Source organism: Pan troglodytes, chromosome 13 (assembly GCF_028858775.2).
Source record: "Pan troglodytes isolate AG18354 chromosome 13, NHGRI_mPanTro3-v2.0_pri, whole genome shotgun sequence".
NCBI classification, from domain to species: domain Eukaryota; kingdom Metazoa; phylum Chordata; class Mammalia; order Primates; family Hominidae; genus Pan; species Pan troglodytes.
The window spans coordinates 120,444,220-120,466,256 of NC_072411.2; the positions used below are offsets into that span (position 1 = coordinate 120,444,220).

The following is a 22,037-nucleotide window of genomic DNA, read 5'->3' on the forward strand; positions in this document are numbered from 1 at the left end:
TTGGCGTTAGTTCAATGGACAGGGGCAAACTCTACTCACTAGGACTCACTGCACTCCTCACTCATGGGAGGGGGAGCATGCAGGTGAGCAGGTACAAGAGCCGGGGTGAGTACTTTTCAGGCACCAGCAGAAACAAATTCTATACTGGCCCCACAGCAGCATCTGGCGGGGGTGCCCACAACCCCTGAAGCCCCAGAGGAAGTGTGACAGTACTCTTTTAGCTCTGCTGTCCATGGATGGCTTAAGTGTTAACAGCTTAGTGGAGGGTTAGTGTGACAGACTTCGGCACCCACACTTGTGGCACCCCAGTTCTTGTCTGGTGTCCAAGAGAAAAGAGGTCACACGAACCAATTTGAAAGATGGTAAATGAGGGAGATTTTACTACAAATGAAGGTGGCTCTCAGCAGGATGGGGAGTTGAAAAGGGGAAGGGGTGGGAAGGCAATCCTCCCCCAAAGCTATACCATCAAACTCTCCCTCTGAAGTCAAGACACTTCTCTCTGACGTCCAGCCATAGTCTCTGACGTCCAGCCATAGTCTCTGACATCCAGCTGCTTCTCCTCTCTCTGCCAGCTGAGCCTGGAGTTTCCATGGGCACAGGATGGGGGGTGGGGCAGGCCATGGGTGATTTGGGAAAAGGCAACATTCATGCAGGAAAACAGAGATGTATGTTCTCACTTTAGGCCGTGGTACCAGGCTTTTCGGCTTGAGGGTGGGGCCCTCGCCAAGGACCCACCCTCTTCTGCCCAGAATTTCCCTGCCTCCTGTCCCTATCACAATGTCTCCAAAGTACAAATTCTATTGCTTTAAACATTTTAAGTGCATTTTAATTAAGTTTATGGCAGAAAAACCTGGCAAACACTACCTTACCCAAGTGAGGAAGGCTCATATCACCAGGGAGGATATATAGACCTCAGGTACACCTGATACAATGTGATGAGAAGGCACCTCATCTCTGGGGTATGCCCTCCAAAACCCATAACCTCAGAGGCATCATGAGAAAAACATCAGGCAGATTGAGGGACATTCTACAGGACACCCGGCCGGTATTTCTGAAGACTGTCAAAGTCATAAAAAACAAGAAAAAAACTGAGCAAAACTGTCACAGACCACAGGAGATTGGGGAGAGCTAACAACTAAATGAAATGTAGTGTCTTGGATTGGATCCTGGAATAGAAAGAGGGGATAATGGAAAAACAGGCCAAATCCAAATAAAATCTGGAGTTTAGTTAATACTTGCTTTTAAAGCACCTACAAATGCTCCTTGACTTGCCATGGTATTATGTCCTGATAAATCCAACATAGAGTGGAAATTTTTAAGTCAAATCATCATAAGTTGGAAACCATCTGTATTTTATTTTATTGAGTTTATTCTTTAAATCAAGAATAGGTTTTGAGCCAGGCTTGGTGGTTCATCCCTGTAATCCTAGTGCTTTGGGAGGCCGAGGTGGGAGGATCCCTTGAGCCCAGGAGTTCAACACCAGCCCGGACAACATGGGGAGCCCCTCATCTATTAAAAAAAATGGCTTTGAATTTTGTCAAAGGCTTATGAAGATAGTTATATGACTTTTTTTATTCTGAGGTACATTCATATGTGAATTATATATATTTTGTTCATGTCAGATGAGCAACGTGCTGATGTTGTGACAAGGTTTGAGGGAGGCACATCTCATGAATGCACTTGGACACTGAATCATCATGCTTATGAGCTACAAAAGTATCTAGTATGGGAATGATACTGATGGTTTTCCAGTGTTGAATAATGCTTGAATTTTTGGAATAAATCCCACTTTATCATGAGAAAAAGTGAATCTGATAAAAGATAAAGTCCTTAAAGGCCTTCAAGGCTTTACTCTAGCTCCCCGCCCTCACCCTCTCCCCCCATCCCACCTCATTACCCCTCTGGATTTGTTTGCTAGGGCTGCCATAACACAGTACCACAAACTGTGCAGCTTGAACAAACGGAAATTTCTTATCTCATAGTTTTGGAGACCAGAAGTTCGAGACCAAAATGTAGCAGGGTTAGTTCCTTCCAAAGGCTATAAAGGAGAATCTAATCTGTTCTGTGCCTCTTCCCAGCTTCGGTGCTTGCTGGCAATCTTTGGTGTTCCTTGACCAGTAGAGGCATCACCCCAATCTCTGCCTTCCACTTCACGGTGCATTCTTCCTCTGTGCATTTCTCTGTGTCCCTTTTTATATGGACAGCAGTCATATTGGATTAGTGTCCCCCCTCTAATGACATTATCTTAACTAATAACATCTGCAATGACCCCAATTCCAGATAAGTCCACCTTCTGATGTACTGGAGTTTAGAACTTCAAAATATGAATTTGCGGGGAGAGGACACTATTCAACCCATAACACCCTCTAACCACTTCCACTTCACCCCTTGTAGCTCAGCTCCAGACATACTGGCCTTGTACAGCTCTTGCCTTAGGGCATTGACTCTGGCCGTTCACCCCCTCAGAAAGCTCTTCCTTAGCTGCTCCTGCAGGTAACTCCCTCACCTCTTCTAAGTGTTTTCTCCAATCCACCTTCTTGCTGAGGCTCACGCTGTCCCCCATCTGCAGCTGCACCTCCCCAAGCCTTCCTGATATCCCTTGCCCTCATCAATTTAACACATGCTTCTTTCCTTGCTGCAGTCATCCCTTCCTAACATCCTATACCATTTGCTTGTTTATTATAGAGGCTATTGTTTATTGTCTGTCTCCTCTGGGGCATATAAGCTTCACGAGGGCAGGGATCCGTATCTATTTTGACCACTGTATCCCATGTGCCTAGGAGACATTACACATCTCCTTGGCAAGTAGAGGGTGCAATAAACAGTTGTTGAAAGCAATGCAAAAGAAGAAAAGAAGGATTCTATTTCTAGAAACTGAGGACCCACCAGTGACTTGCCCTATGTTTCTCTTGCCTCCAGTCTCTGGGAAATAACACTGGAGGGAAAGTTAAGCCCACCATGGCTGTAAGAAATGACTTAGCAAAGCAGGAGACCAGTAACTGTTCTGATAACACCTGAGATCAGGCAAGATTGCAGGAGACCACTGACTGTTCTGATAACCCCTGAGATCACGCAAGGTTGCTTGGTTGGGGGAGGTGGGGGCAGGTGCAGAATCTACTCTTGGAGGCCAGGGCCTGGAGTTGCAAGACCAGTCCGGGAGAGGGCAGCATTATCTTCAAATCAAACCAAATAACTGGAGGAGCACAAGGAAGTAGCCCACGTGAAAATTCCTCTACCCTATGGAAGTACAACTGTAAATTGGGTTCGGCAGCCCACGTCTAGAACTTAACACCACCTTTTAAAGTTTGCAAACCCTTTCACATACATTCATTCTCCCCTTAAAGTGCTCCTAGATGAGAGTTTAGCCATTGCCGGAGTGTGAGCGGAGTTTGCACTGAGCAATTAAACGATATCACCCATGTGGTCCCATGTTCCTCAACTTGTCACAGGTTCCAAGCACTTAACAGTCCTGTCCCCATAGTCAATCCCCATTTCCAGCCCACAGACCCTTCCTTCAGAAGGTTCTCAGCCTCTCTGAGTGAACCCAAACTTTCAAATACAGCACATTTGGACTTACTGGCCAAGGGATTAAAAGGTATACAGAAAGCAACTTTCAGAGAACTGAAGATCATTTCACAGTTTTTTGGTCCTCCAGCTTGGGGTGCCATAACAAAATACTGGTGATCTCAACAACAGAAATGTGTTTCTCACAGTCCTGGAGACTAGAAGCCCCAGATCAGGGTGCCAGCATGGTTGGGTTATGATGAGGGCATCCTCCTGGCTTGCAGATGGCTGCCTTCTCAATGTGTCCTCATGTGGTGGAGAGAAAGAAAGAGAGGTCTGGTCTCTTCCTGTTCTTATGAGGACACTAATTCCACACGGGGGCCCTACCCTCATAATCTATCACCTCTCCAAAGGCCCCACCTCCAAATACCATCACAACAGGGGTTAGGACTTCAACATATAAACTTGGTGAAGACACAAACATTTTGAGTCCATAGCAAGCACCATGTCACAGTTTAACCGGAACGATTTCCTTCCCTGATAACACTCCCTTACATATTCATGAGTCAAGGCTCTAGCAAGTTCTAACAAACTTTTATCTGTCTTTGATGCAGGCTTGCTTATTTTCTCTTACACGTGGCCAGCCGTACCAAGCTCTACCCGATATGGCCCAACCTGCATAGTCAACATTCTGTCTGATGGACTCGGCTGCCAAAGCAGTATCCATGGTTGCAGTAAAAATAAACCTCACGAATGGTGACCAGGGGGCTGGAGGGTGGAGGGGTTCTAGATGGAAACTGGGCAGATGGGAGACAGGTGGGAAGAAGACTCCTTGTGAATAGCTTTTAATTTTTTTTTTATTTTTGAAACATGTGACATAGTTCCCATTACATATTTTCAATGTTTAAAAAATAATTTTAAAATGTTGAACAGTCATAATTCAACCATGGTGGCAGGAGGCCTGTGGTGCAGCTGAAAACCTGCTCTAAGCTCTGGCATGTGCAGTTGTATGTCTTCTGGCTGCTCTGTCTCAATTTCCATCCACAGAGCCAAGGACGCCTTCAGCCAATTCCAGGGAGCATCTTTCTGGGCCCTGGGTTTAGAGACCTGTGATTCTCTTTATTCCCTCTGCTCCAGATTCTCCAAATCAGCTCACTTTGGGCTCTCTTGGCCCTGTGTCTTTCCTGTCACTGGTTTGTCAACTGCCTCCACTCAGTGCCTCCCCTTAGCCCTTCCTGTCCTTACGGTTTCTAAATGCGATTCTAATAGCTTCACAAATGTGCTCCTCCACTTTCCTAGGCACCAAGGAAACCTTGACCCACAGGCTTTAATTTCACCCTTGCAGTGAATTCTTATTGACTTTCACTGACCACTGGAACCCACCTACTTGCCCTGAGAACACTCCCATTACCTTTCAATTAAAATAAGACCCTTGATTTATACTTTAATATACATATATCCAGGCTGGGCACAGTGGCTCACCCCTGTAATTCCAGCACTTTAGGAGGTCGAGGCAGGAGGATTGTTTGAGCCCAGGCATTCAAGACCAGCCTGGGCAACACAGTGGAACCTCATACCTCTACAAAGCAATTTTCAAAATTAGCCAGGTGTGGTGGAACACACCTGTGGTCCCAGCTACTCAGGAGGCTGAGGTGGGAGGATTGCTCAAGCCCAGGAGGTCAAGGATGCAATGAGCCATGATCACACCACTGCACTCCAGCCTGGGCAACAGACCAAAACCTTGTCTCAAAAAATAATTTTATATACATATATATATACACGTGTATCCAGACTCCTGCTGAAACTACCTCTCTCTGTTCCAATGCCACACATCTAGTTCAGCCTGCAGGTGAGTTTCTTTGACTGCCTGGGATTGGTTTCCTTGTTTGTTTAAATTAGAATTGGTTTCCGACTTTTAAACCTTGAGGCTTTTTCACATTTAAAAACATCTGGATTTATACACTCTCCTTTAAAATTTTGAAGATCTGGGCTGGGCGCCATGGCTCACGCCTGTAATCCCAGCTCTTTGGGAGGCCAAGGCGGGTGGATCACCTGAGGTCAGGAGTTCAAGACCAGCCTGGCCAACATGGTGAAACCCTGTCTCCACTAAAAATATGAAAATTTGCTGGACATGGTGGCATGCACCTGTAATCCCAGCTACTCAGGAGGCTGAGGCAGGAGAATCACTTGAACCCGGGAGGCAGAGGTTGCAGTGAGCCGAGATCATACCATTGCACTCCAGCCTGGGCGACAAGAGCAAAACTCCATCTAAAAAAAAAAAAAAAAAAAAAATTGAAGATTTGACAACACTGAGCTCATGGCAAAACTCAGTAAACCTAGAATGTAAAAGAAATCCTAGAAATAGAGCCACACTTACACCATCACTTGATTTTCAACAAAAGTTCCAAAGCAATCCAGTGAGGGAAAGGAAGGTTTTATCAACAATGTGGGCCAGACACAGTGGCTCACGCCTGTAATCCAAGCACTTTGGGAGGCCAAGGCGGGTGGATCCCTTGAGGCCAGGAGTTTGAGACCAGCCTGGGCAGCCTGGCGAAACCCCGTCTCTACAAAAAATGCAAAAATTAGCCGGGCGTGCTGGTATGCACCTATAGTCCCAACTACTCAAGAGGCTGAGGTGGGAGAATTGTTTGAGCCTCGTAGGCAGAGGTTGCAGTGAGCTGAGACCCAGCCTGGGCAAAAGTGAGATTCTATCTGAAAAGAAAAAAAAAGAAAGAAAAAGAAAATAAATCTCATTACACAATCAAACATCACCAGAATGACTAAAAATACAAAAGCATGATAATATCGACTATTAGTGGGTTGTGGTACAGCTGGAATCCTCACATGTAATTAGTGGGAATGTAAAATGGTGCAACCACTTTGGTAAAAGGTCTGGCAGTTTCTTCTACTCTCTGACCCAGCAATCCCACTCCTAGGAATATGCCCATGAGAAATGAAAATAATATGTTCACAAAAATATTAATAGCTTTATTGATAATTGCCAAAAACTAGAAACAGTCCAGGTGTCCATCAATAGGAGAATGGCTAAACATACAGTGGAATAGTCATACAATGGAATCATTCTCGTCAATAAAAAGGACTGAATTACTGATATACTCCACAACATGATGTATCTTAAAAACATTACACTGAGTAAAAGAAGCCTTCCACTTCTATGAAGTTCTAGAACAGGTGAAACTAATCTGAAAATAATCAGAGCAGAAGTTACCTCTGGGAGGATGGAGGCAGAGACAAACCAGCCATGGGGGGACATGAGAGGATTTTTAGGAATGATGGTAATATTTTCTATATTGATGGGCATTGGGATTACACAGGGGCACCTATTAGTTGAAACTTAGTGAACATACACTTAAGATTTGTGCACTTCATTGTCTACAAATTTTACGTCAAAAGAAAACACTAAAGGCCAGGTGCAGTGGCTCACGCCTGTAATCCTAGCACTTTAGGAGGCCAAGGTAGGAGGATCACTTGAGGTCAGGAGTTTGAGACCAGCCTGGCCAACATGGTGAAGCCCCGTCTCTACTGAAAATACAAAAATTAGCAGGGCATGGTGGCGCATGCCTGTAATCCCAGCTACTTGGGAGGCTGAGGCAGGAGAATCACTTGAATCTGGGAGGCGGTGGTTGCAGTGAGCCAAGATCGCACCACTGCACTCCAGCGTGGGCAACAGAGACTCCGTCTCAAAAAAAAAAAAAAAACTATAAACAAATATTGATCTCTAATCAATGATGTACACACTGATGTATTTAGGGAGAAGTATACTGGTGTCCACAATTACTTTGAAATACATCCAAAAGAATAGATTAATGGCTATAGGGATGAATAATGGATAAATATGAGATAAAGCAGGTAAAATGCTAATGGCAGAATCTAGGTAGTAGATGTACAAGTAGACAGTGAAATTCTGTCAACTTTTCTTTTCTCTTTTTTTTTTTTTTTTTTTTTGAGATGGAGTCTCACTCTTGTTGCCCAGGCTGGAGTGCAATGGCGTGATCTCGGCTCACTGCAACTTCTGCCTCCCGGGTTCAAGCAATTCTCCTGCCTCAGCCTCCCGAGTAGTTGGGATTACAGGCATGAGCCACCACACCTGGCTAATTTTTTGTATTTTTAGTAGAGAGAGTTTCTCCATGTTGGTCAGGCTGGTCTCAAACTCCTGACCTCAGGTGATCCACCCACCTCAGCCTCCCAAAGTATTGGGATTACAGGCGTGAGCCACTGCGCCAGGCCCAACTTTTCTTTATGTTTAAAATTGTTCACAATAACATGTTGGGGCTATCAGCTGGCATTGTCTTGGCCAACTTCTTTAACCTGTAACTGGTTGCCACACTTTCTACTCCTCCTTGCCTCATGGCCAGAGTGCTTCACTCATTTACATTACCTAGAGTGTTTCATCCTAGACACATACTGCATATCCTAATGATTGTTAACTAAGTCTCTGGAAGAAGCAGAATAGCATTGTAACAATTCTACTATTTACCAGTTTTGTAATCTCGGGAATTTTTTTTTTTTTTTTGAGAAGGCGTCTCACTCTGTCGCCCAGGCTGGAGTGCAGTGGCCTGATCTTGGCTCACTACAAGCTCTGCCTCCTGGGTTCAAGTGATTCTTCTACCTCAGCCTCCCAAGTAGCTGGGATTACAGGTGCATACTATCATGCCTGGCTAATTTTTGTATTTTTAGTAGAGATGGGGTTTCACCATGTTGGCCAGGCTGGTCTTGAACTCCTGACCTCAGCTGATCCACCTGCCTCAGCCTCCCAAAGTTCTGGGATTATAGGCATGAGCCACCACACCTGGCCGTGACCTTGGGAAAATTAATTCTCCTCTGAGCCTCGGTTTCCTCATCTGCAGGATGAAGTAAGATGGTGAATGCAAAGTTCCTGGCACATTGGTTGGCACCAGATATATGTTAACTATTGTTAAACAGTTTAATATATTGACTTCGTAAATGCACACAGATAAAATGATGACTGATTTTCACAGTAAGAAACTCCTGAGAGTTTAGACTCACAAACTAAAGATGGGAATACTGTTTTCCTAAAAATTGCTCTACTTGCTTTCACTACATTTCCTCTCACATAGGAGAAGCTACCTTTATTCAACCCTGTTTAACAAGCACCTACTACTACAAATACTAGGTGTACCTGTGGGCTAAGCACAGTCTCTGCTGTAGCGGAGCCACGGGGTAACTGCAATAATACATGTACGTTCAAGCTGCAGTGACAGCAAGAAAAGCTTCCAGAAAGAGGCAACACTTGAGTTGGGTCTTGCAGGATGAATGGGGGTTTTCCAGATAGACCTGGGGAAGGAGGCCTCTCTAGGCACAAAGAAGAGCATATGCAAAGGCATTGAGCAATAACAGAGCAATGGAATCCTCAGAGTTAACAGGCAGTTTGTATTATGAGCAACCAGGGAAGTAGACGAGGCCAGCAAGGGAGGTAGGAACCAAATCATGCCCTGTTTGCCATGCTACAAGAGTTTGGATTTTGTGCTGCAGATAAAGAACCACCAGCATAGTTTAGGAAGATATTTCTACAGCAGAATGGGGCTACATTGACAAGAGAGAGACCTGAAGCAAGGCCAGCCAGGTACTAGTGCTACCCACTGCTGAGAAGAATTGCCTGGGGTACTTGTTAAGTATACAGATTGCAAGACCCCCTCCAGACCTGCTGAGTCTAGGGGAAGGGCCTGGGAACCTATATGATTAACAGGCATCCCAGGTTTTCTAACAACCAAGAAAACACAGAGTGTAGGAGATTGCGGCCACCATCCTCTGTAGGAGAATTAAAGGGAAAGGGGGAGGGGCATATTACTGTGTAATTAGGGGAAGGAATCTGCATAATGTGGTCAAGGCATTGTGTGCCAGGGTGAGGAAAGCCTGGCATGACTGCGTAGATAGTTGTACCATTTACCAAGACAGGGAATGCAGGAGAAACAGCAAGTTTAGGGAAAATAAATCATGATTTATTTTTGGCAAGGAATTGATCAAAACGTTGGCTCTCAAAGTGTTGTCTTGGCAATGATAAAAACTACTGGTGGTCGCAGCTCCCAAACGCACTTATTTTCTCTTGTGCTTCTCGCACAAATCTGTGACTTGAATGGCTCACAGTTTCCAACTGTGTTGAGTTATAATCGGGACAATAAATTACACACATAATGTTTGGAAATAGACAAACAGAAAACCAAACATTCCCTAGGTCTCTAAAGCCCAGTGCATGACACAGCCAAGCTGCCTCCTGCCTTTTGACTTAATCCAGGGACAGAGTTGATGGGTGGCATTGACAGGCACCAGAAGAAACTCAGTCTCTCATATATTTATTCCCTTTGTCCTCTTGGTGCTATTTAGGGAACAAACACTTCCCCTTTAAAGGTGGAAATCTTAGAAATAGAAAGACAGCATGAAAAATGTGTTAGTTGTCAGAAAACCTGGGTTAGAGTCACATGGAGTTTGCCAACTTAACCCAACCTCTTGGAACCTCCTTCTCCTCTTTGTAAGATAAGGATAATAATAACTACTGTAAAGAACAAATGAGAAAACAAACTTTAAAATGTGTCCAAGGGCTGGGCACAGTGGCTCACGCCTGTAACCCCAGCACTTTTGGAGGCCGAGGCAGGCGGATCACCTGAGGTCAGGAGTTCAAGACCAGCCTGACCAACATGAAGAAACCCTGTCTCTACTGAAAATACAAAATTAGCCGGGCGTGGTGGTGCATGCCTGTAATCCCAGCTACTCCGAGGCTGAGGCAGGAGAATTGATTGAACCCAGGAGGCAGAGGTTGCGGTGAGCCAAAATCGCGCCACTGCACTCCAGCCTGGGCAACAAGAGGGAAACTCTGTCTCAAAATAAAATGAAATAAAATATAAAGTGTCCAAAACTCTGCTCCAGGCTATAAAGAACAGAAACCAACTCCTAGGAGCTCAAGTCAAAAGAGAGTTTATGGAAATGTTACAACAGGCAATCTCGCCAACTTGTAAGAACAGGCAATGCAGGACAGCTTGTCACTCAGGAACTGGAGCTGGAAGCCTGACGCGGCTCCCACTGCAGCACTCTCTCTGGGGCCATATGGTCTGCATCTCTGCTTGCCTCTATGGGTCCACGCACTCCCACGTGGCAGACGTGGCAGTTGTCTATCCACCATCCATTCCCCTTCCTCCCTCACTAACAGAACCTCCATTGAATGAGGATGGTCTAAGCCAGTTATGCAACCTATTGCCCACTCTCCCAGCCTTCTTTACACCTAACGGTGGCCACAGATATGATTCTGGTCAATGAGGCTCAAGGAGAAGACTGCTGGGAACTCTGAAAAACCTCACTTTTCCTACCAAAGAGGAAGAAAGACACTGCTTGGCACCCTCTCTCCCTTTTCCTTCCTTTTGCTTGTGACTGCTAGAGCTGCAGCAACCATCATGGAACCATCGGGAGAAGGACAAAAGAACTGGGAAGACAGAAGTCAGCCCTGGACATTGCTGAGCATCCAACCAATATTAGCAAATTTTATGTGTAAAATTACAACACCAAACAAAAATACCTCACTCCTATGTTTTTAAGCCACTGGGAGTTAGATTTTTGTTACTAGCAGCTGAAGGCACTCTTGATTAATAATACGATCATCTAATTTGGGGTCTTCCAAACTTCCATCATCCTCAAACCACCTTCAGCATTTTTGCCATGCCTGCTCAAATACCATGTTCTTCTTTAAATTGAGTCACTTTTATTAACGTGACTTAAAATAAATATGTAATGATTTAAATTAAAATAGATTCACCATGAATCACCCAAAACCATCCCATTTTTACCAATGGAACACTTTGCAAAAGCAAACCCAGCTCTGGCTATGTCCCTGATGCCCCCACCCTCAATTCCCAGGAGAGAAGGCTCTGGAGCAGGGTCTTCCCCAACTCACATGGCACCTAGGCCCACACACCTCAGGAACTCTACGGAGATGGAGATGATCAGCAGGTCTGCTGAATAGTAAGACTTACACAGGATTTGTGGTAGTAGTATTAAATGGTCTCATTTCAAAACTAAGATGTTTGCATTTATTTCTAGGGATAAATTAGGGAATACTGGGCAGTCCTTTTTTGTGTTGGTGCAGAGAAAGCTATGTGGCTGGGGAGGAAACAGGAATACCCAGGCCAGCTGTTACCACTGGTCCAGCAAAAGCAGGAAGCTCCTTCAGATGTTCCTGAACACTTTGCTCCGCCCACCTCCCAGCATTCTCTGCTTAGTGTCCATTCAATTATGACAATAACATTTGAAGTCAGTGGAGAAAAGAGAGGTTATGCAACATGTGGTGATAGGATAGTTGGGAAATTATTAGGAAAAAATAGTTATATCCCGAACTCACTCCACTCATACACAGATGCAAAAAAAAATCAGATGGACGAAAGCCTTGAATATAAAAGAATTTATCCATAAACTATGCTACATTCATACAATAGACTATTGTGCAGCAGTCAGTTAGAAAAGGAAGAAGTAAATATATATGTACTGACAAAGAACTATCTAATGTTCAATGAAAAGCAGATTATAGGCCAGGCATGGTGGCTCACGACTATAATCCCAACACTTTGGGAGGCCAAGACGGGCAGATCACTTGAGGTCAGGAGTTTAAGACCAGTCAGGCCAACGTGGTGAAACCCTATCTCTGCTAAAAATACAAAAATTAGCCAGGTTTGGTGGCCTATGCCTGTAATCGCAGCTACTAGGGAGGCTGAGGCAGGAGAATCACTTGAACCCAGGAGGTGGAGGTTGCAGTGAGCGAAAATCACACCATTGCACTCCAGCCTGGGCAACTAGACTCTATCTCAAAAAAAAACCAAATTATAAATAACATACATAGAATGATACCATTTATGTTACATGTGTGCATAGATACCCATATGAACATATGAAAGAAATGCATGAATAGAGTCTGAAAGGATAAATCTTAATTGGGTAACAGTCATTCTTTTTTTCATGGAAATGCAGAATTATTTACTTATTAGTTGCATAAGATCAGCTGTTCTATTTAAGTTCACCAAAAAAAAAAGTATTTCTCATCATCCCTCTTTTTCTCCTCTCTGCTTTTGAAGAGTGTATGAGGGCATTATGAGGAGACAAAGTGATTACATTCAAGGATGTCATTAGGATATAATCATATATTGCCACATATTGCCCATCTAATTTTAAAAAGCGGAGAAGAACAAAACTTAATGAAAAAAGCTGAACTACAAAGTAGTAGAGAAAACATGAAAGAATGTTTTATAATTTTAATGTGGTAATCAGCTCTCTTAGCAATATGTCAAAGACAAAGCCATAAGAAAAGAAAAAGATTGACAAATATGAAACTAAAATCTCTATATGGCAAAGCAAAAGACAATAAAATGGAAAGAAAACATTCGCAACATGATGGAGAAAAAGTAATATTATTAAACTGTGAATTGTTTGGAAATAATAAGAAAATTACAAACCCAGTAGGAAAATGAGTAAAAGGCATAAAGAAGCACTCTATTTTAAAAGAAGACACAAAAATGTCCAAAATTCACACTCAAGATGTTCGACTTCACTAATAATTACAGAAAAGCAAATTAAAATGAGATATTGGCCAAGCACAGTAGCTCACGCCTATAATCCCAACACTTTGGGAGGCTGAGATGAGTGGATCACCTGAGGTCAGGAGTTCGAGACCAGCCTGGCCAACACGGTGAAACCCCATCTCTACTAAAAATACAAAAAATTATCCGGGTGTGGTGGTGGGTGCCTGTAATCCCAGCTACCTGGGAGGCTGGGGCAGGAGAATCGCTTGAACCCAGGATGCAGAGGTTGCAGTGAGCCTAGATCGCACCATTGCACTCCAGCCTGGGCAACAAGAGCAAAACTCTGTCTCAAAAAAAAATTAAATTAAAAATAAATAATAAATAAAATGAGATATCATTTTTCACTTAGATGGAGACAATTAAAAAGATTTCTAGTAGCCAGTTGTTGGCAAGGGCGGGACAGAAACAGGTGCACTTCCATTCTGTTGATGGAAGCCTAAACTGGCTTCAGCAGGCAAACTTGGAAGATAAGTATCAAAAGTTGAAATGTGCAGGCATGTTGCCCTCTTCTAGGAATTTAAGAAAAGAATGGTGCACGGTGCAAAGTTGTGTGAACAAGAAGGGTTATTGTACTGAAAAGTTAGAAACAGCCTGAATGCCCATCAACAGGGTTTTGGTTAAATAAATTTATGAGACTCGGAGGTGTTATGGAGACCAGGCAGGTGTTATAAAAGATAAAGAACATCTTTACATATTGACACAAAGCACATAAATGTTCCCATGAGAAAAACAGCTCACACAGTTCCACATATCAAGTGATCCTCTTTTGTTTAATATATAACCTACTGGTAAGGCTGACACTTAACAGTTGTTATCCCTGCAGGTTAGAATTTGAGGGAAATTTTCTTTTATCTTTTTTCTTTTTTCTTTTTCTTTTTTTTTGAGACGAAGTTTCGCTCTTGTTGCCCAGGCTGGAGTGCAATGGCAGCATCTCGGCTCACCGCAACCTCTGCCTGCTGGGTTCAAGTGGTTCTCCTGCCTCAGCCTCCCAAGTAGCTGGGATTACAGGCATGTTCCACCATGCCCAGTTAATTTTGTATTTTTAGTAGAGACAGGGTTTCTCCATGTTGGCCAGGCTGGTCTCAAACTCCTGATCTCAGATGATCCACCCGCCTCGGCCTCCCAAAGTGCTGGGATTACAGGCGTGAGCCACCACATCTGGCCAGAAATTTTCTATATTACTGAAACTTTTTACAAACAGCATGTGTCATTTGTATGATAACAAAAGTGAAGATTTCATTTTGAAAATCTAAGGAAGGGATATGCTATTTATGCTGTCCTTTAAGGATTTATTTACCCTTTCTTTTGTTCAACAAATATGAACAGTTTATTACATAGAAGGTAGTGCCTCCAGGACTGAGGTAGAAACAAAAGACAATCGGACCTAAGCCTCTCTCTGCTTCCTGAAACCAAACCAATATTATCACTGCCCCCACCTGACACGCAGACACACAGACACACGCACACACACACACATACATACATACATACGTGCCTTCCTTCTGCCACAAATAAGTTGGTGTCCCTTGGCCACTCCAAACTCAATCCCAACACCTGCATCCTAGAGTCTATCTCCCCATCATTTTCTCAGAAGCCTCACACTATTCATTTTTTTTCTCTTCCTTCTTTCTTTCTTTCTTTCTTTCCTTTCTTTCCTTTTTCTTTCCTTTCTTTCCTTTCTTTCTTTCGTTCCTTTCTTTCCTTTCTTTCTCTCTTTCTCTTTCTTTCTTTCCAACTTTTCCCTCTCTCTTGCATCCACCTAGTCAGCAATGAAAACCTCTTAAGTCTCTTTCATTCTAAATAAAAAGAAGGGAGGGAAGGAAGGACATTCTGGACAGAATTATTGGGGAGAGAAGCGGGAGGAGGAAGGGGAGAGGAAAGAGATATCCAAGCATATTCTCCAAATTTGTGACTTTTAAACCTTCTTAAAGAAATATGTTAGCCTGACTATTATAAGAACATAACACAACACCTAGTGTGGTGGCTCACGCTTCTGATCCAAGCACTTTGGGAATGGGGGTGGATCACCTAAGGTCAGGAGTTCAAGACCAGCCTGGCCAACATAGTGAAACCCCGTCTCTACTAAAAATACAAAAATTAGCTGGGCATGGTAGCACACACCTGTAGTCCCAGCTACTCGGGAGGCTGAAGAAGGAGGATCACTTGAACCTGGGAGGTGGAGGTTGCAGTGAGCAGAGATTGCGCTGCTGCACTCCAGCCTGGGCAACAGAGTAAGACTCCATCTCAAAAAAAAACAAAAGCAAAACAAAAGAACATGACAGAGACAGCAATATAAAAGCAAGACTTTGAGCTAGGCAGAGAAGGTGCTCTCTCTCTGACCCAGAGGGTGGACCCAGTCCAGAGCACCCCAGCCCCTGCCTCAGGATACACTTTTGGAGTCAGGACCTGGATGATCTCAATTGTGGATGGCTCATTTCTCTCCAGCTATCACGCAGTCCCTCCTCCCCTTCAGCCAGACTTCTAGAAAGAGTTGTCTACTTGCCTTCCATGTCCTTACCTCCTCCACTTCTCCACCACTAAGTTGGCTGCTGAGCCCCACCACTCTACCAAAACCAGTTCCCCCCAGGCACACTTCTCAGTCTTGTCTCAACTTCTCAGCAGCATTTGGCACCAGTCTTGTGTCTGTCCTCTCTTTGTATTCTTTGCCAATATTTCCTCTCCAGCCTCACTTCTCAGCCTTGGGGCTCCCAGTGCTCAGTCCCGAGACCTTTGCTTTCTTCCCTGTACCCTCTTTCTTAGGCCATCTCATCCAAGCCAGCATGTTCATCACCATTATGCACCAATGGTGCACAAACACCACTGATTCTGAAAATGCATGGTCAGTCAACACCTCACAAATGGCATCCAGGAGATGTTGGCTTCATCAATATCTCTGCTTGGGTATCTCACAGATCTCATTCATTCATCCTATCGAGTACCTACTATGTGTCAGGAACTACACCAGGCACTGGATATACAATGAAAAACAAAACAGGCATGGTTCATGCCCCTGAGCAGCTTAACTCAAATGTCAACAACTGAACTCAAGAGCTTTCCTCAACCAACATGCTCCTCCATGTTCTGTGTCTCAATAAATGGCACAACTTCCCCCCACCTGCTCAAGCCAGAAACTTGAATGTTATAGGTGATTCTTCACTTTCCCTTATTCTACCTGGGGGAGACACACTCTAAAGAGCACCCCCCTAACCATAATGAGGCATGCCTTTGTAGAATCCTCTCCCCTTGAGGCAGAACCTGTGACCTGCTTCTAATCAATAGAAGATAGCCAAGGTGGGCTGGGAGTGGTGGCTCACGCCTATAATCCCAGCACTTTGGGAGGCCAAGGTGGGTGGATCACTTGAGGTCAGGAGTTCTAGACCAGCCTGACCAACATGGTGAAACCCCATCTCTACTAAAAATACAAAAATTAGCCAGGTGTCATGGTACACACCTGTAATCCCAGCTACTTGGGAGGCTGAGGCATGAGAATCACTTGAACCTGGGAGGTGGAGGTTGCAATGAGCTGAGATCGCGCCACTGCACTCCAGCCTGAGTGACAGAACAAGACCCTGTCTCAAAAAAAAAAAATTACATATATATACATATATATATATATAGCCAAGGTGATAGATGTTAGAATCTTGTTTAGGATATGTTATATGGTGATAGTGACTGGATGGCATTCCTGTGATTGCATTATGTTATATAATACTCCATCTTAGCTGGCTCGAGAGAGACTCCCTTGCTGGCTTTAAAGAAGTAAGCTGTCGAAGAGTAATGTTACAGAGCAGAGAGAGCGAGGAGGCTGCGTCTGGCTCCCACTCTCAGCCATTGCAGTACATTGAGCTCCATAGAGACTGCGCCAGGGCAAGTGAGAGCCAGAGGGGCACTGAGCAACTCTGTGCCTCACTGAGGAAAAATAACTAAACATGGGCAAAGGAGATCCTAAGAAGCCGAGAGGCAAAATGTCATCATGTGCATTTTTTGTGCAAACTTGTTGGGAGGAGCATAAGAAGCAGTACCCAGATGCTTCAATCAACTTCTCAGAGTTTTCTCAGAAGTGCCCAGAGACGTGGAAGACCACGATTGCTAAAGAGAAAGGAAAATTTGAAGATATGCCAAAGGCAGACAAGGCCCATTATGAAAGAGAAATGAAAACCTATATACCCCTCCTAAACGGGAGACAAAAAAGAAGTTCAGCCCGGGCGCGGTGGCTCATGCCTGTAATCCCAGCACTTTGGGAGCCGAGACAGGTGGATCACGAGGTCAGGAATCCAAGACTACCTGGCCAAGATGGTGAAACCGCATTTCTACTAAAACTACAAAAATTGGCCAGGCGCAGTAGCAGGTGCCTGTAATCCCAGCTACTCAGGAGGCTGAGGCAGGAGAACCGCTTGAACCCGGGTGGCAGAGGTTGCAGTGAGCAGAGATCGTACCACTGCACTCCAGCCTGGGTGACAGAGTGAGACTCCATCTCAAAAAAAAAAAAAAAAAAAGAAGAAGTTCAAGGATCCCAATGCACCCAAGAGGCCTCCTTCAGCCTTTTTCCTCTTCTGTTCTGAGTATTGCCCGAAAATCAAAGGAGAACATCCTGGCCTGCCCATTGGTGATGTTGGAAAGAAACTGGGAGAGATGTGGAATGACACTGCTGCAGATGACAAGCACCTTTATGAAAAGAAGACTGCCAAGCTGAAGGAAAAATATGAAAAGGATATTGCTGCATATCAAGCTAAAGGAAAGCCTGATGCAGCAAAAAAAGAGAGTTGTCCAGGCTGAAAAGGCAAGAAAAAGGAGGAAGAGGAGGAAGATGAGGAAGATGAAGAGGATAAGAAGGAGGAGGAGAAAGATGAAGAAGATGAAGATGAAGAAGATGATGATGAATAAGTTGGTTCTAGCACAGTTTTTTTTTCTTGTCTATAAAGCATTTAACCCCCCTGCACACAACTCACTCCTTTTAAAGAAAAAAAATGAAATGTAAGGCTGTGTAAGATTTTATTTTAAACTGCACAGTGTCTTTTTTTTGTATAGCTAACACACTACCGAATGTGTCTTTAGATAGCCCTATTCTGGTGGTATTTTCAGTAGCCACTAACCTTGCCTGGTACAGTATGAGGGTTGTAAATTGGCATGGAAATTTAAAGCAGGTTCTTGTTGGTGCACAGCACAAATTAGTTATATACAGGGATGGTAGTTTTTTTATCTTCAGTTGTCTCTGATGCAGCTTATATGAAATAATTGTTCTGTTAACTGAATACCACTTTGTAATTGCAAAAAATAAAAAGTTGCAGCTGTTTTGTTGACATTCTGAATGCTTCTAAGTAAGTACAATTCTTCTATTAGAAAAAAAGAAAAAAGAAGCTATCATGTTTATCAAGGAACTGTGGGTGGCCTCTGAGAGCCAGAAAGAAAATGGGGACCTCAGTGCTACAATTGCAAGGAGATGAATTTGCCAACAACCTGAGGAAGCTTGCAAATTGACCTTTCCCTGGTTGAGCCTCTGATGAAATTACAGCCCATGTCAATACTTGGTCTGAAGTCTGGCGAGTCCCTGAGCAGAGGACACAGTTAAGTTGTGCCTAGACTCTTGACCCATGGAAACTGTAAGATAATAAATGGGTGTTATTTGGGGCTGCTAAGTTTGTGGTAATTTGTTACTCAGCATAGAAAACTAGTGGAGCATCTGTCCATCACCAGAACTTTTTGATTTTTTCACTGAAATAATTTCTCAAAAACTCCACTTTTCTCCATCTCCACTACTCCACCCAGAGGAAACTGCCATCAACTCCTATCCAAATAGAGTATCTTTCGGCCTGGCATAGTGGCTCACACCTCCCAGCACTTTGGGAGGCTGAGGCAGGAGGACTGCTTGAGCCCAGGAGTTTGAGATCAGCCTGGGAAACATGCCAAGACCCTGTCTGTATTAAAAATCAAAAAAATTAGTCAGGTATGGTGGTGTGGACCTGTGGTCCCAGCTACTTGGCAGGCTAAGGCTGTAGGATTGCTTAAGCCTGAGAGATCAAGCCTGCAGTGAGCTATGATTACGCCACTGCACTCCAGCCTGGGTGACAGGGCAAGACCCTGTCTCGAAAATAAATAAATAAATAAATAATTTTTTTAAAAATCTCCTTAATCTCCACTGTCACATTTGCTCCTCCTAACTTAACTGGATCAAGTCATGAGAACACCCCAGGCAAGTTAATAATTTCCCATTCCTTCAACTCAACATTTTTTCAGTAGAGACGAGGAGAAATTTTCTACTAATAAAAGTGATGCATCTCTCTTTTTTTTTTTTTTTTTGAGATGGAGTCTCGCTCTGTGACCCAGGCTGGAGTGCAATGGCCTGATCTAGGCTCCCTGCAACCTCCACCTCCTGGGTTAAAGCGATTCTCCTGCCTCAGCCTCCCGAGTAACTGGGACTACAGGCGCGTGCCAACACACTCAGCTAATTTTTTGTATTTTTAGTAGAGACGGGGTTTCACTGTGTTAGCCAGGATGGTCTCTATCTCCTGACCTCATGATCCACCCACCTCAGCCCCCCAAAGTGCTGGGATTACAGGCGTGAGCCACCGCGCCCAGCCACATCTCTTTTTATACCAAAACGAGAGGTTCAATATATGCGATTTTCCAAAGCAGGTAACTCCTTGGGAGACCCATTAAAGCACTTAAAATTTAAACAACAGGCTGGGCACAGTGGATCACGCCTGTAATCCCAGCACTTTGGGAGGCTGAGGCGGGGGATCACTTAAGCCCAGGAGTTCAAGACCAGCCTGGGCAACATAGTGAGACCCCATCTCTATTAATTAAAAAAAATTTTTGTATTTAGTCACTCATTTTCTGTAAATAGCACAACCTATTGTATTACGTAGGTTCAGACTTTCAGCTTAATGTACTTAATGGCAGTTCTTGGCTGACTCGTCTCAGGTTTGGAGGAACAGTTGGTACATGTCTATCACAAGTTTTTAATTTTAAGAAAGAACAATTTGGCTGGGCACAGTGGCTCACACCTGTAATCCCAGCACTTTGGGAGGCTGAGACAGGTGGATCACCTGAGGTCAGGAGTTCACAACCAGCCTGGCCAACATGGTGAAACCCTGTCTCTACTAAAAATACAAAAATTAGCATGGCATGGTGGCGCACACCTATAGTCCCAGCTACTTGGGAGACTGAGGCAGGTGAATCGCTTGAACTCGGGAGGCAGAGGTTTCGGTGAGCCGAGATCGCACCACTGCACTCCAGCCTAGGCAACAGAGTGAGACTCTGTCTCAAGAGAAAAATGAAAGAAAGAAAGAAGAAAGAAAGAAAGAAAGAAAGAAAGAAGAAAGAAAGAAAGAAAGAAAGAAAGGAAAAGAAAAGAAAGAACAAGTTATCTTTTTCATTCTCTGTTGCTCAAGATTTGAGTGCCAAATCTGAGGTCATGAAGATTTACCTCATGTTTTCTTCTAATAGTTTCATCATCTACATTTAGGTTGTTGATCCAGTTTGAATTAGTTTTTGCATGTGGAATGAGGCAAGGGTATGAATTCATTTTTTCTTTTGCATGTGGTTATCCCATTGTCCCACCACAATCTGTTAAAGAGACTCTTCTTTCCTCCCATTAAATGGCACCCTTGTAAAAAATCAATTGACCATAGATGTTTGGTTTTATTGCTAAACTCTCAATTCTGTTTTATTGGTCTATATGTGTCTGTCTTTATACAAGTACCACACTTCAGCGTGGGCAATATAGTGAGACCTCAACTCTCCAGAAAAAAAATATTTTTTTAATTAGCCAAATGTGGTAGTGTGCACCTGTAGTCCCAGCTACTTGGGAGGCTGAGATGTGAAAATCACTTGAGTCCAGGGCCCAGGGGTTGCAGTGAGCCAAGATTGTGCCACTGCACTCCAGCCTAGGTGACAGAGTTAGGCCCTGTCTCAAAAACACCTTCCTGGGAAATTTGGAAATCAGGTACCTTCCTGGTAAGTTTGGAAATCAGGTACCTTCCTGGTAAGTTTGGAAATCAGGAAGTGTGAGTCTTTCAATTTTCTTTTTCTTTTTAAATATTGTTTCGGCTATTCAGAGGTCCCTGCAGTTCTCTGGGTATTGTTTTTTGTTTTTTGTTTTTTGTTTTTCTTTTTGAGACAGAGTCTCGCTCTGTTGCCCAAGCTAGAGCGCAGTGGCGTGATCTTGGCTCACTGCAGCCTCCGCCTCCCGGGTTCAAGCAATTCTCCTGCCTCAGCCTTCCAAGTAGCTGGGACTACAGGCATGCACCACCATGCCCAACTAATTTTTGTATTTTTAGTAAAGACAGGGCTTCACCATGTTGGCCAGGATGGTCTTGATCTCCTGACCCCATGATCTGCCCACCTCAGTCTACCAAAGTGCTGGGATTACAGGCATGAGCCACTGTACCCAGCCGGTCCCTGCAGTTTTATAGGAACTTGAGGATAAGTATCAATTTCTCCAAAAAAAAGACCATTGGAATTTTGATAGGGATTACATTGAATCTATAGACTGCTTTGGGGAATATTGCCATCTTAACAATATTAACACTCCCAACCCATGAACATGGGATGTCTTTCCATTCATTTAGGTCTTCCTTAGTTTCTTCCATCAATGTTTTTAGTTTTTGGTGTACAAGTCTTTCACCTCCTCAGTTAAATTTATTCCAAGGTAATTTATTCTCTCGGATGCTACTGTAAATTGAATTGTTTTCTTAATTTCCTTTTCAGATTGTTCACTGCTAGTGTAAAGAAACAGAGCTCATGTTTGTATGTTGGCCTTGCACCAACTTTGCTTAATTCCTTTACCAGCTATAGTAGGTTTTTGAGATTCTATGGGATTTTCTATACAGAGAGCCAAGTCATCTACAAATCGTGGTAGTTTTACTTCTTATTTTGCTATTTAGAGGCCTTTTATTTATTTTTCTTGCCAAATTGCTCTGTCTAGGACTTCCAGTA

General features: G+C 43.8%; 1 protein-coding gene and 1 non-coding gene across 3 annotated transcripts; one reads left to right on the forward strand and one right to left on the reverse strand.

Moving 5' to 3' along the window:
* Nucleotides 1–1,616: 1,616 nt before the first annotated feature.
* LOC112208518 (small nucleolar RNA U13) lies at nt 1,617–1,720 on the reverse strand. Its single transcript, XR_002942994.1, has one exon. It is a non-coding gene; the product is annotated as a small nucleolar RNA U13 (small nucleolar RNA).
* A 15,279-nt stretch (nt 1,721–16,999) lies between these two features.
* On the forward strand, nt 17,000–18,334 carry LOC107973927 (high mobility group protein B1-like). Of its 2 annotated transcripts, none has more exons than XM_016950478.3 (2): nt 17,000–17,270; nt 17,575–18,334. In XM_016950478.3, exons 1-2 carry the CDS (start codon nt 17,030–17,032, stop codon nt 17,874–17,876), a joined length of 543 nt encoding a protein of 180 aa, XP_016805967.1. In that variant the 5' UTR covers nt 17,000–17,029; the 3' UTR covers nt 17,877–18,334. The 2 variants fall into 2 exon arrangements, with proteins under 2 accessions (XP_016805967.1, XP_016805968.1); XM_016950479.3 differs by having other exon boundaries at nt 17,000–17,268; nt 17,579–18,334.
* Nucleotides 18,335–22,037: the final 3,703 nt, after the last annotated feature.

Coding starts and splice junctions, on each gene's coding strand:
- LOC107973927 (XM_016950478.3), top strand. CDS start 17,030: ATGGGCAAAGGAGATCCTAAGAAGCCGAGAGGCAAAATGTCATCATGT. Junction 17,271..17,574: donor AATGAAAACCTATATACCCC/TCCTAAACGGGA, acceptor GTGAGACTCCAT/CTCAAAAAAAAAAAAAAAAA.